The sequence below is a fragment of the Pteropus alecto genome, unplaced genomic scaffold (genome assembly GCF_000325575.1).
Source record: "Pteropus alecto unplaced genomic scaffold, ASM32557v1 scaffold20, whole genome shotgun sequence".
Classification (NCBI taxonomy): domain Eukaryota; kingdom Metazoa; phylum Chordata; class Mammalia; order Chiroptera; family Pteropodidae; genus Pteropus; species Pteropus alecto.
In genome coordinates, this window is record NW_006436298.1 from 10,859,771 (window position 1) to 10,874,893 (window position 15,123).

General features: G+C 36.1%; 1 protein-coding gene, 1 non-coding gene and 1 pseudogene across 2 annotated transcripts in view; 2 read left to right on the forward strand and 1 right to left on the reverse strand.

Annotated features, from left to right (window-relative positions):
• The window catches only part of IQGAP2 (IQ motif containing GTPase activating protein 2), a 250,314-nt gene that overhangs the window by 155,328 nt on the left and 79,863 nt on the right, over positions 1 to 15,123 (forward strand). Inside the window, 3 exon segments of the mRNA XM_006913156.2 lie at positions 2,431 to 2,591; positions 7,210 to 7,334; positions 14,022 to 14,185. Coding sequence (XP_006913218.2) covers positions 2,431 to 2,591; positions 7,210 to 7,334; positions 14,022 to 14,185 — 450 coding nt within the window.
• Positions 7,575 to 7,718, forward strand: LOC112480667. Its single transcript, XR_003046751.1, has one exon. It is a non-coding gene; the product is annotated as a small nucleolar RNA SNORA11 (small nucleolar RNA).
• LOC112480776 lies at positions 13,192 to 13,310 on the reverse strand (annotated as a pseudogene).

Consider the following 15,123-nt stretch of genomic DNA (forward strand, 5'->3'; position numbering starts at 1 on the left):
TAAATCTTTGGATAATTTTTTAACTATACTAAGATGTTTTTGTAATATGTTTTTTTGATATAGAAAAATAAGCTCCAAATCAGCATTTCTAGAAATCTGCAAACAACCATTACTACCATGGCTTTGATTTTTGTAAATTTATGCTTTTTAATATTCTAATAATATTGAACAGTAATATACACATAAGGTTATAGTAATTAAGAGCATGTGTATTTAAGCCAAACAATGGAACAGAATGAAAAGTACGGGAACAGAGCCAAGAATTTAATATATGAGAGAGCTAGTGTTTCAAAAAAGTGGAGAAAGGAATGAAAAATCTTTGTGTTTCACCACTTGGGAAAGAAAACATTACCTCACCACACATATCAGAATAAATTTCCAATACAAGAGGTTAAACGTTAAAAAAAAAAAAAATTAAGTTCTAAAGAAACGAAGAAGGACATTGGATCTTAAAAATTAGAAACAGCACTGATCCACCCGAAAAAGAGGAGGAAGGGCAAAAGCACGAACAGGCAATTCAGAAAATATCTAATATATAATAACAAACACACATACAAAAATGTTCAAACTCAATCAGAAGTAAGTAAATGTAAATTAAAACAAAATATAGTCCTTTTTAAAAATCAGATTGATAGAGAGTTGAGAGAGATGACCTGGTATAGGGATAAATTTGGGGCAGCACAGCTGATGGGAGCATGAGTGGTACAGCCTTTCTGGAGGGTGGCCTTAGTGATATATTTCAAAGGCTATTACCTGTTATCCTGACAATTATGTTCCTAGGAAAAAAATACGAATCAGAAAGTTGTAGCCACAAGGATGTTTCACTACATTGTCTTTAATATTGAGAAGCAAGAAACAAACCACATATTTAATAACAGATTGCTAACACTAATATTAAGTGGGGAAAAAATGAGATGAATATATATAGAGAGCATTATCTTGGGTTTTTGTAATAAGAAAATGTCAGTTAAAAAAACAAAACCTCTATAAGTGCATGAATTAAAAATAAGTAAAAGGATATACAGTAAAGGGCTTGGGTTATAGGATTTGTTTTCTTATTCTTATCAAGACTTCTTACGCTTTCTAAATAGAAAGATACTATTTTGTAACGAAAGAAAAATAGGTTATTTTCTTAAATTGTACTTAGGTTCTCTCATTAATATTTTCTTTCACTTCTCTAGCTTCGAAGCCCAAGGCTTCTTGAACTATATAGCAGTCATTCATTCCTAACTGGCCAACTGTCAACCATTGGTTGCCCAGTCACATTTCTTCTTGGTTTTCCCTTATCCTTTTGCTGTATACCGTGACTTTATATATTTGCTGACAGTTCACTGGGAGGAGTGAACTCAAATGATTTCATTTTGTTTTTTATTTGTAATTTTATACTTTTCCTATATGTTAAACTTATAGTTAATGTAAGATATGTAGATAAAATTTACTTACATGTTATCTATAATAAGCCTTTCCTCCCGTTTCCTTTGGAAGGTAAAATTATGCTTTGTTACTCTAAAATCAATTTGCTGCAAGATTTCTGTGGCGATCTAGAAAGCTATAATGTATTTTAATGTAAATATTACATTATATATATTAAATACATATATTCTAAATGTATAGATAGATGTCAGCTTTTTTAAAATTAATTCATTTTCATGTTCCCTCCACGTTTCTTTAATATGATAGAAGAAATAAACCTTTTGAAGTTATACCAAGTTAGTATAAAATGATTAAATGGAAGAGAACTTTGAAGGGGAGGATGTTCTGAAATATAAGGTATAGTTTTTAAATAAGCCAGTTCTAGATTCATAAATCAGATTAATCTGGAGATCCTTACTTGCTTTACCTAAAAATTTACCTCACATTTCTTCAAATATCTAGACCTTAGAGTACCTTTTAAAATTTCTATCTAATTATAAAAATGTGACAGGCTTTCTTTTTTGGAACTAGAATCAATATTCTTGGCTTAAAGACTTTGATTTACTTTTCTGGGGTTAAAACTTTTAAGCGAAATTCTTCTCTCATTTCCTTACCCTTAATTCGAACTGAAAATTATTAGCTATGCTAGAATCTTACCTCGCACTCTTGGACAGTGACAGTGTTATCTAATCCTTGGCTTAATTATTTGGTAAGATTGAGCCTGTAAACAGTCAGTAGAGCAGGGAGTAGGAATCAGCTATGAGAATGCAGAGGTTTGTGGAATCATAAATGTTGGTTGTCATTTAACTCAGTCCCCAAAATCATTATCTAAGGAAAGCCCAGAAGCTGTTTAACTGTTCTTTAAAGCCAATGAAAAATAGGTGGCAAATGAACCCTTTTTCTTCTGGGTTCTCAAAATCTTTGACTTTTCATTGTTCTTTGATGCATTCTAAACCCCCATCTCCTGCACGAGGTGTGTGATTTGGGGAACTCATATTGCCTTGTGTTTTATAACAGAACTACTTGCCACATGAGGAGCTCTTGATCGCAGTGGAAATGCTGTCTGCTGTCGCTTTACTAAACCAGGCCTTAGAAAGCAATGATCTTGTGTCTGTGCAGAATCAACTCAGAAGCCCCAAAATAGGCTTCAACAATCTGGATGAGACATATGTAGAACGGTAAGCAAACATTTTCTAAACCTCTCTTCAGTGTAGAAATGTGTGTTCAGCAGATCTCACAAAGGATTTGTTTCTTAGTGAAGACATCCGTATATCCATACTTGTGAAAGCTGGTCTGCTTTGTTTTTCTAATATTAGAGTTGTTCTTTACAGTATTCTTTTTAGGGGAACAAAGTCTAAAAATGATCATCCTATGGAAATTATCGACTGACTTTGTCATTAGCAAAGATTATTTGATAGGCTAAAATAAAAGAACTGTTGAAAATACACATTCCCTTGGGCTTCTTTTGGAGACAACAGAATGTACACAAAAGTTGAAAGCAACTTTGAAAGTTATCTGGTCCAGTTCTCTTATGTTACTGTTGAAGAAACTGAATCTGGATTTATGGACTCAAAGTTGGGCAATTAGGACCCAAACTCCATTCTTCTGATCATTGAACCAAAGGAATCTTGAGACCACAGTGGATCATGGCAGTGGGTAACAATCTCCATTTAGTATCTTTCATTTCATGTACCTGAAATATGCTGCTAGATAGTACAATTGATAGCATTACAAAAAATACAACAGATCTAGAGAGAAAGTTAAGGGACCTGAATAAGGAGCCCAGTGAGAGATTCAGTAAGACAAAAGCCCAAATTAAACATGTGGTTTTCCATTCTGGATTCCTGTGACCACCAGGGGGAGATGTCTGCTTAGATCTTGACAAAAGCTCTTTTCGGATATTGATGCTGGAACTGCTCAAATAGATAAATTGGCTAATTCTCATACAGTTTTACAGGAAAAATTTTTTTAAACTTAGAATTTTAAAAAATATTGTTTGATCACGTGTCTATGTAGAGAATGGCTCAAAAATAGTAGGACAGTGGATTTTTCTTGTTTTCAGTCTTCTTGGTGAAACTGATGGTGTTTATACTACATAAATTTGGCCACTTGGTTCATATAATGCCTCAGAGTCACTTTCCAATGTAATTTATTTCTGCATCCACTGTTTCTATTAATGGCACCACCTTTCCTCCAAGCTTAGAAACCTCAAAGTCAACTTGAGTTTTCCTCTGCCCTCTGCCAGGCATCCTCGAACAGCCTGCTCACTTCTCTCCCTGTAAGTTTTCTCTGTCACCATACCTCTGCAAGATGTTTCCATTTCCCAGTGACCATCTCACTTAGACTTTTCAACTTTGCCTCTGTAATAACCTCCAAACTGGTCTTCCTACATCTTTTCTATCCTCGTTCATTCTTACCTAACCAGGCTTTGCTACTCTCTTAGTGTTAAGAGTAGAAGACAGCTGGTCACTCCCTTATGAAGACTAACAACCTAAGGGGGCACCGGTAGAGAATCTTGATGAGAGAATTGTCAAGACTGTCCTACAGATTTAGCATCCTTGGCCACTGCCCTCTAATAACGGTACTCTCCTCCCTCCAAATCACCCATTTTAATTGTCAAAAAATATTCTCCTCCCCCATCCCAATTTATAAATAACCCATTAAGGAAATGGTCCCACACCCCATTCTTATATCTGTGGTTTTCAACTGGGGCTACAGATACAGCTTCAGAATTCAAGTATTCTGTGTGAAACATTTACCATTTATGTTTGTTTTAATAATCTTTTCAAAATTTGGTTTAAGCACTTCCTGGGTCACCCGGGTGACCCAATATCAACATGAGATTTCAGAGTCCTCTTTAGTTCTTGTATTGACAGCTGCTGATCATCTTCAGTATTTCACTTTCAGTGTCGGCTTTTTAACTTATGTTCTCAGAAGCCTAAGTTTTCAGTTTTTTAAATTTAAGAAACACTGCTCTATTTGGGCCACTCCCTGTGGTTGTGCAAATTCTTCAAAGCACAAGAGTACTGGGCAGGTTTACCTGGAATTCTTACAGTCTCTACCTATTTACCATGGCTTCCACCCTTGGGACTGTGTTTTCCCAAAAAGATTCTTTTGTCTAATTCTCACAAAAGCGATGTCGGGTTGGCATTGGCTCTAGGCATATGCTGTTCCCAGATTAATAGTTCTAAAATGTAGGTATGTTTATAATGCTCTATTTGAGTGTTCTCTGTTCTCATCTGAATTAAGAACAGACTCCTCACTCTAAACATGTTTTGACCTTAGCTCCAGCTAGGAGCTACGTCCCTCCTCATGGTTTGCACTTCAGCCAAGCTGGATCCGAACACACTGTACTTTCTGGCCTATGTGTTCCTACAAATGCTCCTTTCTGGCCTATGTGTTCCTACAAATGCTCCTCTCACCACTGGGAACATGGTGCCCTGTCACCCCTCTCTGCCTGGTACAATGTTGGAGCTTACGAGCCCTGCCTGCCATAGATTACACTTCCATTAATTATTTCCATGCTTCTCCCCACCCATGCTAATGTCATCTCTTCTGAGAATAGCATGATGTGGTTAAAGGAACATAGCCTTGGGGGCAAAAATATCTGAGTTTGACTCTTCCTAGCCAAGCCCTTTTCTCTTGACCTATAAAGCACAAAAACACTTACCCTGCACTGGCAGAACAGTTTTGAGGATTTACGTGCCTGGTTCAGTGCCTGTCCTGGGCAAGGCGCCCAACCACTAAAATTTCCTTCCACTTCTCCTAACTTGGAGCCCCATTATTTCTACTCTCACAGACTGTCTCTACTTTTATGGCTGTTCCTATGTTCTGCTTTTATACTTTTTTGAGTTTTTGTCTTCTTATCCATTAGACTGAAAGCTCCTTGAAATGAAGGCTGCATCTTGTTCATCTAAATATCCATTTAGTGCCTGCTACAGATTTTGTACATAGTAAGTGCTTAATAAACATCTGCTAACTAAATTGGAAATTTAATCTCAAAATTTCCCAAGTCTGTTAGAAATATAATCTTACTAATTCACCCTTGGCAGATGGTGAAGAGAGCTCTGAGAGAGGTGGGGAGGAAAAGGACATGGACCTTTTGGGTAACTACAGAATACTTTACAAAGTTAATGCCTTTAGAAACTGAACACTAATATTCATATGCAAAAGCCTGTGGAGCTCTGTTATGTGAACCCTAAAATCTGTTCCCTTTGGCTAGTGTTTGTTCATTTCTAAAGAAATGATAGCGATTGTGTTGTTTTTCTGTGTTCATCCTCAAACTTTCTTATTTTATTCCCATTGGTCATCATTTAGACATTAAGCATGTGAAATGCCCATTGGGATTTTGCACTTTTTTTTTTAGAATGGTCCTGTCTATAAGGGATGCTAACCAGTGCAAGTTGCCACTTATTCATATTGTTATCATGGTCAGTATTATTTATTATATATAACTAGTGACACAGAGTATTTTCTTAGGTTTATAACTCTTGGTAAGTGAAAATCTCACACATTACAGTTAACCAGTCTCAGGCCTGCATTTGGTGAAACCTCATTTAGTCACAGATGATGAATCACCGCCACCCACTTCCTACTTTGAATGTTTTTCTCTCTCAAGCTGCTCTCTCTGGAAAACACCTCAGTGTCACCTTGAGGCATGCAGAACTTTGAGAAAATCTGTCACAACAGGAAAACAGTTTTAAACTCAAAGTGATGTTAATTCTTTGAAATTATGTTAGCAGATTTGCAAGTGCTATTCAGAAGTCCAACTGCATAGTAAATCAATATGCTCAGAGAGGACTGGTCTGTATTTCCCTGGGGTGATGAAAAAGCAAACTAAACTATCAAGTGCCTTTAATTTGGGCTAGAATAGTACATGTTAGTTTATGGTTGTTAACACTGATTCTGTGATTTTCAAATAGAAAAATTGATTATTGAGAAATGAAAGTTTCTTAGTAATATATCAAGATACACGATTCCCCCGCCCCTCCCCTAAAATCTCCCCAGACAGGAAAAATAATTAAAGTGTTTGTCCAAACTCTTATTTTCAAGAGGACCATACAGAGTGAGGAGGGTCAAGGGTCAGGAATGAGTTATGACAGTGCTGTGGCAGGGAGGGGACGCAGAAGAGAGGTTTTTGAGCAGCTGCTCTGAAGCCTTAGAAGAAATGGACAGATGAGGAGGAATTTTAGGATATTCTGGTTCAACTCATACACCACTTCTTCAAGAAAACACAGTGAAGATGTGTTTTCTTGACCAAGGTTTCTGAAACTTCATTTGCATTTTATTTGCTTTCTCAGTGGGCACATTAGGTCTCAAGGTCTCAAGGTATGTTAGTGTTACAGTAGAAAGGTCACTCGCAACTCAGTTTGGAAGGAATAAGAATAATAAAAAGGACCTTTGATGGAAGGGTTAAAGGCCATGGTAATTCAGAGCCAAGACGTGCAAATAGGAGAAAAATTAGTAACTGGGAAAGAAAAGCTATTTCACAGAATTGAGAACATCTAAGTGTTTTGTTTTGCTCGAGTTGTGTATGAGGTTGGATTTTGGATAATTTAATTAATTTAATAGCATTTGTACATAAAGCATGTATTTTTCTTAAAAAAGAACATCATTAGTGTAAGTGAGCTTGTTGTATGTTGACAAAGCTTCACAAAACAATTTTACTTGCCTTCTATTCTTTGTCTAGCCTCATAACATCTACTACTTTGGCCCCATGTGGCAAATTTAAGATGCATAATGTGAACAAAGAATGAATGTCTCTGATTAGTATCATGATTGTTTTCCCTTTCACAGTTATGCAAATGAACTACTCTCCATTAAACTGGAAGCCTTATCCCAAGGGCAAGAGAACTTAAGCTGGAATGAAATTCAGAATTGTATTGATATAGTTAATATTCAGATTCAAGAAGAAAATGACCGTAAGTATGGAACACTTCCTTTCTCTAGTATAGTAGGAGAATAAGGTGTCTGGACAACTTAGTTCTCTAGATTAGGGCTACAAATATTTGCTCATGGAACCCTATGAGAGCACACTTCCCTAATATGTATCTATGTATTTCTATATAAATGTTATGCCTGTACTACTATAGCAATGTGTTATAAACATTACAAAGCATACAAAAAAAGACATGAAAGGACAGAATGAAAATACATAAATAGGGATGTGATCAGAGCAGGGCTCATGAAGAATGGCTTCTCTGTTTACAACACATCCAACAGGAATTTGGGTTTACTCTTCACAGGTGGCAGGATTTGGGTTTACTCTTCACTGTGACCTTCCTGTGACATTATGCCCTATATGTGGAAAAAATAAATAAATAGAAGTCCTAATATTTTTTATTTATTGGTACTTCAGAGACGACTTCTAGATAACTCAGTTTTTTAAGCATCCAACTTTATTTTGACCTTTCATTTGGGCATTTTTCTGAAATGTGACACATGTTCCTACCCTAGGAAGAAACTGGAACATATTCTAACTGTTGCTTTTTAATCACAAGTCATGGTGATTTGTTGTTTCTAGAAATTACGAACTACCAGCATGAAGATGGACAGTCCGAGAAGATATGCCTTGAAACGTGCTTTCTTAATGTCAGCTTCCTTCCTTATCATTTGCCTCTTGCTTATAAAAACATAGTGAAGAATGAGGAGCTTTGTAACTTTAGCAATCATTGTAATCACTGCTTTTATGTAGCATGAATTACCAAATTCAAGCTTCAAGCTGTCTTTTCCATCATAAAAACAAACCAGCACCACCATTTTGGGCTTTCTCTGAGTCTTTTGATGTGTCAGCAACATTGGCTTAAGATCGCTAATATTATTGACCTCCCTTCTACCTTCCAGTTTTGACTTATTTTTCACATTTGTTCTAAGTTTGATGATGGAGTAGGCAATACTTCTCTCACAAGTTTAGGATGTTTTGTTCTAGTGAGTTCTGGTAAGGTCTTAGGTCTATTCTTCTAATGCTCTAACTTTAGGATAGTAAAATTACTCTCGTGCTAAAATGTAAGACTTTGTTAGTTAATTTCATTTGCATAGTTTTCTTCCCTTTTTTCTATTTCCTGCGAACTTGGCACCCAACGTCAAGGCTGGATTTGTTTTTTCATTAACCATCTTCTCACTTTAGGTTTCGAACAGAAAACAGTCCAGGTGTGCTGCCTTGACATCGTGTACTGTGGATGATACACTAATCCCTGGATACTTTCTTTCTCTTGTTCTTCTCAAATTGTGTTCAAATCTAAATTTTCTCTTTTGACAACCAGTATTTGCTTCCTCTGCATTTCCTTTCAGTGAGGCATTTTGGAATCCCTGCAATGAGATAGCCTACACACGGCCCACTTAGCTCTTCTCTGATACATTGGCCTAGGAGCTGGTGATTCTTGCCAGATACTAGTCAAGAGAGAAGCACTAACTTGAGCAGATGTTCAACATTATCTGATGGGGGAAAAAACGCTGCAACGTGTGTCCTGTTACAAAGTTCAGTCTCCCAGCCCTCTGGCCTCTTGCCTTCCTCCTTGGGTCTCCTGCAACAATGGTTTGGGTGCTTTGGCTAATGCCACCCAAGGGTAGCACTCTTCTCTTTAGGTGAGCAAAACAAAGAATTATGTTCCATCTTTATTTTCTAACTTTTTCCCAATTCTTTCTGACAATACCCACAGTCCAGGTCTGTTTTGGTGATTTTGGTATCTGCAGCTTATGTTCTCAGTGTTGAACAATTATAGTTTTTACTCTCATTCTTGACTTTAATTTAAAAAGGGAAAGGGAGATGCCATTTTTGTCCCAGATTATCTAGTAGAGCCTTTGCTTTTTACCAGGAAAAGAAAAACAAGTAACATTTATATAACTTAAAAAGAGAGTGGTCTTTTATAGGTGGATATCATTTTTAAACAAAAATCTCTTTGGACTACAGTATTGTTATTCTCCATGGGATATATCACATGACTACTATCATATTTCTTTTAAGCATCTTGTTGTGAAGGATATATGCCATAACTAGAACGGTTACTTCACATATTCCTGAACATACTATCTTTCCAGAACTTGAGGAATTTAATACAGAATATTTAATTTCTCTGTTTTGGTTTGTTTTATTATGTCAAAAAGAGGTATTTTTGTTTTAAATTCTTCAAGCATTGAGTTTGATATATGTTTAGGTAATTGTTTAAAAAGCTAACTTTAAAAAATATACCATTGCAAACAGGCATTAAATTGTGAACAGTAATTAGGTCATCTGAAAGAGCTGAGAATTTTTTGTGAACATCTTGAAAGTGCATTACTCTCTCCACCCCACCCCTGCCACATGCTCCTAGGTTTAATCCTCTGTCTGAATTGTGATGTAAATAAGGTATGCAGCTAATGTGAAATGATAAATGTGGAAGGTGAATTTAATGGAGAAGCTGCTAAACACATTTCCTCAGACTTGGATACTCTGTGGATTTCTTCCTGGCAAGATCACTTTTTCCAGTAGAGCCATAGAGGAGCATTATTTTAACCATGTAACTTAGTTCTTTTCCTTTGAATTTTTGCTTTTTAAACTTGGTAGGTACCATTCTTTTATTTGTGATGTTGGTAGGTTACCTCATCTGCTGTCTCAAATGCACGATGTCGAAGAGAATGCCCACCCTCATAGAATGTTATGGTCTCACATGATGGGCTCAGCAATCTTTGTTCAAATGGGAATTCCCCTTTACTTATAAGCAGAGGAAGTGATGCAGATGTGCCCGGGGGCTTCTGGGTAGGTCTTTCAGCTCCTATGAGGTCACTTACTATGAGCTCAGCAGCTTGTGTTCTTAGAAACACAACAAACAAAACTTAAGCAGGTGATTTCAATCAAGTCAGCTGGAATGCACTCATTCCCAGGTGATCAGCCATTAGGAACACATATTTCTCAGACATAGTTCTGTTAAGATCATTTTTGGATGGCGTATTTAAAAGTATTTAGAACAATCTACCCAAGGAGGTATCCAGAGAATGACATGAAGTTTTCTGCACCCTCCAGTTTATAAGTACTACAGGGTAAAATGATGATAATACCTTGTATGTGGATAGTAATTAGACTTTCCAGAGTTCTTCCAGTGTTTTGAGATGATGAACTTGCATGTTTGAGAAGTACTTTTGCTTTTCTTCAAACATATTTAAGTATTATAATCAGGAATAATTTTAGTTATTTTAGATTGCCCCTTCTCTCTTCCAGGTAAATCTTTTCATTCTCAGCAAGGTGGTATTTATGGAGTCATCTGTTAGGGAGATACTTAGATAAATATTTTACCTTAATTTCAATGTCAAGATGAAGATACTTTATAAAAATTAAAAGTATTCAATTTCGTAGCATACCACATTTGTAAAGTCACTTGTGATTGTTTTTTTATGAAAAATAACTGGCAAAATGAGAAATAATAAGTTTGGCTTTAAGAATGTTTATTTTCTAAGCGTACTTGCTTGTTAATGTTTAAGTTTTTTACTAGTTCTTGTCCATCAGCACTAATCTGGGAAGTAAAAGCCTTCTCAGTATGTGTGTATATGTGTGTACAATATACACACACATATACTTATGTATAAACACACATTTGTACATACACTATAGTTTTTTTATGACTGATTGATAGTTTATTTTTAATAATAAGGTGGTATTGAGAAGTGGCTTTCAAATAGATCCTTTTTGCTAGAGTTTTGAAAACTTTTCAGAAGATCCTATGGTATGGTAGAGATGATAAAAGTGAACTGGTGGATATGCTTATTTTTCTTTTGGTAACTTCGTGATTTAGAGCTTCAGATGTTATTTTCCCAGGTGCTTTTAGAGATACAATTTGTGATATTAATTAGCCCTACTTGAACTTTAAAAATATCCCAAAACATGCATGACTACATTAATTTCAATGGAGACTTCTTGCATTTCTCAGCCATGTGTGGCTATTTTAACTAATTAAAATTAAATAAAATTTAGAATTACATTCTTTAGCCATACTAGCCACATTTTAAATGTTTAATATAGTAGTTAGATGTGGCTAAGGCCAGCCCAGATACAAGATATTTCCATCATGATAGAATGCTCCATTGGACAGCATTGCACCATATTGACCTGGAAATTCACTCTACTGACACGGTAGGGAATTGTTTGATTTTTTAGTTATCTCTGGGCATTTTTTTACAGTGGTCAAGTAGAGTAATCCAAAGGATAGAATGTATATCCAAACCTCTTTGCACTTCTTTTTTTTTTTTCTGTATATGTGTATTTTAAATTCTTCCAGCTTTGGTATTCTCTGGTTCCATCATCCAGCATCTTGGTTACTATCTAAGTGAAGGTTGCACTAGAAATTAGCAACCCTGCTGCTACTGGTATGTAAAGTTATCCCCCCTTTTATAACAGTTTCATAGAGATATAATTCATATACCATAAAATTCATGTTTATTGTGTTTTCATGGTATATTTTGTTATTTAAAAGTTGTACAACCATCATCACTATCTAAATTCAGGACATTTTTATCACCCCAAAAAGAAACTTCATACCCATTAGCAGTCATTCCTATTTTCCCCTCCTCTCATTCTCTGTTAACTACTAATCTGCTTTCTTTCTATGGATTTTCCTATTCTGGACATTTCACATAAATAGAATCGTAATTTGTAGCCTTCTGTCTGGCTTCTTTCACTTAGCATGTTTTCATGGTTTGTCCATGTCGTATCATTATACTTCATATTCCTTTCTAGATCAAATAATATTTTATTCTATGGCTATACATTTTGTTTTTCCATTCATCAGTTGATGGATATTTGGGTTGTTTCTACTTTTAGCTATTATGAATATTGCTTCTCTAAACATCCATGTGTAAGCTTTTATGTGAACATATGGTTTCAGTTCCCTTAAGTGTATACCTAGAAGTGTAATTGCATGGTATGATAATTCTGTGTTTAATATTTTAAGGAACTACCTGTTCACCAAGGTGACTGTACCATTTTCCATTGTATGAGAGTTCCAGTTTCACCACATCCTCACACCACTCGTTGTTGTTGTCTTATTACTGCCAACCTAGTGTGTATGAAGTGTATCTCATTGTGATTTGGATTTGCATTTTCCCGATAACTAATGATATTGAGCATCTTTTCATGTTCTTATTAGCCATTTGTATACCTTCCTTAAAGAAATGTCTGTTCAAGTCCTTGACCCATTAAATTGGATTTTCTTTTTTGTTGAATTTTAAGAGTTGCTTATATATTTGGCATACTTGCATATAAGATGTATAAGTCTTCTATCAGAAACAGGACTTGCAAGTGTTGTCTCCCATTCTGTACATAGGTTGTCTTCACTTTCTTTGATGTTGTCCTCCAAAGTATAAAAAGTTTAATTTTTATAACGTCCCATGTATTTAATTTTTTCTTTTGTTGTTTGCATTCGGTTCATAGCTAAAAAGTAGTGCCTAATCCAAGGCCACAAAGATTTACTGCCATGTTTTCTTCCAAAAGTTTTGTAATTTAACCTTCTAGATTAATTTGTAATTTACTTCTAGGTTTGTGATCTATTTTGCATTGTTTTTTGTGTGTGTGTATAGGGTGATTTAGGGAATCCAACTTCATTCTGATGGATGTGGATAGTGGCAAGTGTTCTAAAGACTATTATTTACCTGTTGAACTGTCTTGGCACCCTTGTCAAGAATCAATTGACCATAAATGTAAGAGTTTCTTTCTTTCTTTTTTTTTTCAGGTGAGGCAACCCTTGGTTGACCTCACAGATTGCAAGGATCTTGTCAGCTTACAGTCCTTTATTTTTTTAATTTTTTTTTTGACGCCTACAGCACCTAGTCTTTCTAGGTGGTCTCCCATCCATGTACTAACCAGGCTCGACCCTGCTTAGCTTCCGAGATCAGATGAGATTGGGCTTGTTCAGGGTAACATGGCTGTAGACTTAAGTGTTTATTTCTGAACTCTAAATTCTATTTCATTGATCTCTATGCCTGTCTTTTTGCCAGTACCATTCAGTATTAATTGTAGCTTTGTAGTAAGTTTTGAAATTACGAAGAGTCCTCCAATATTGTTCATCTTTTTTCAACATTGCATTTTTTTATTCTCGGTCCTTTGCATTTCCATATGAATTCTAGAATCAGCTCGACGATTTCTGTTTTAAAAAAATAGGCATCTGGAATTTTGACAGAGGTTACATTGAATCTGTAGATCCATTTGAGGAGTATGTCTATCTTAGTAATATTAAGTCTTCCAATCCATGAATAGGAGATGATTTTTTCATTTATTTAGTTCATCTTTAATTTTTTCTATGGCATTCCATAGTTTTCAGTGTACATATTTTGTGCTTCTTTTGTTAAATGTATTCCTGTTTATTCTTTTTATAATTATAATGTATTTGTATTGGAACCTTTTATAAATGGAATTTTTTCCTCAATTTCATTTCAGATTGCACATTACAAGTGTATAGGGATACAGCTGATTTTCGTACATTGATCTTATCTCCTGTAGCCTTGGCTGTACTTGTTTCTTAGCTCTTATAGTTTTTTTTTGTGGATTCCCCACCACCCTTTCTAACTCAATCTTTGCAGCTGGTAATTCTAGAGAACTTATAATGTACTGTGACTTAAAGGAAAACTTTTTCTTCATTTTCTAGGAATTGTGGCTGTGGGGTACATCAATGAAGCTATTGATGGAGGGAATCCTTCAAAGACTGTAGAAAGTCTGCTGTTACCTACTGCTAAGATTAAAGACATAGACCCAGACCATGCCCAGCACTACCAGGACGTTTTGTACCATGCTAAATCACAGAAGCTCCTGGTAAGTCTTAGTAGATTTGTTTCTTTCAAGTTTATAGACTGGGTGAGGGAAAAGGTGGAAGGGAGGATTTTTTACTCATTTTTTCCTAAAGCTTATGAGCTTCTTGTCCCAGCAATTGACTGTGGATCAGAATGGAAGCAATCGGACTTTCATTTTCCTGGCATCAAACATTAAGGGAAAGCCAGCTCCAGAGCTGATTACTGCTTCTACTTTTTTATTGAAAAAAAGTTGTGGGTGAGTTCTTGTTCAGAGTCTAAGTTGCTGGATTTTAACTGAACATATACTGTATGTATAGTGCAGTATATAGCATCTGGTAGGGGGAAAGGGGATGCCAGGAACACATGATACCATTTGAATGTTCTCTGTTCTAATCCTCAATGCTTAGACATTTACTGAGGGAATAGGCATTCTCATAAAGAATAACAGTAGAGATAAGTATGTGGCAAAGTGTCAAAATGAGGAATACACAGAGTGATTCAAAGGTGGTTGGTATTGTTGTGGATTAGAATCCTGAGAGAAGTTGGCATGGAGATAGAAGAGGAGCTGTGCGAGTTGGTTAGGTGGGTAGAAAGCAGGATGGTGCACACAGGTACCAACCAGCATGGTTTGTTCTGGGTGTAGGAGGAAACTGATTTGGCCACAGGCTCTATAAAGAGCGGCAGGTTTTATCTGGCTGTGGAGCTCGTACTGATATTATGAGGAGTCCCACAGATGCTGGCCACTATTGGAAGGATACTGGGTTGAGAGGTGAGGCTTGTTTGACCTGTCAGTTGAGACTAGGAGTGATGCTACCTGGGACCTAGGCACTCATGGCTGCCATGTCCCCTAAATGCTAGCCAAACCCAAAAGGGGTGAGCATCTCCTCTGAATCGGTCTTTAGAACGCAGGAACTGCCTCATCGGAAACAGGAAACACATCTTTGGTTACAACAAACATTT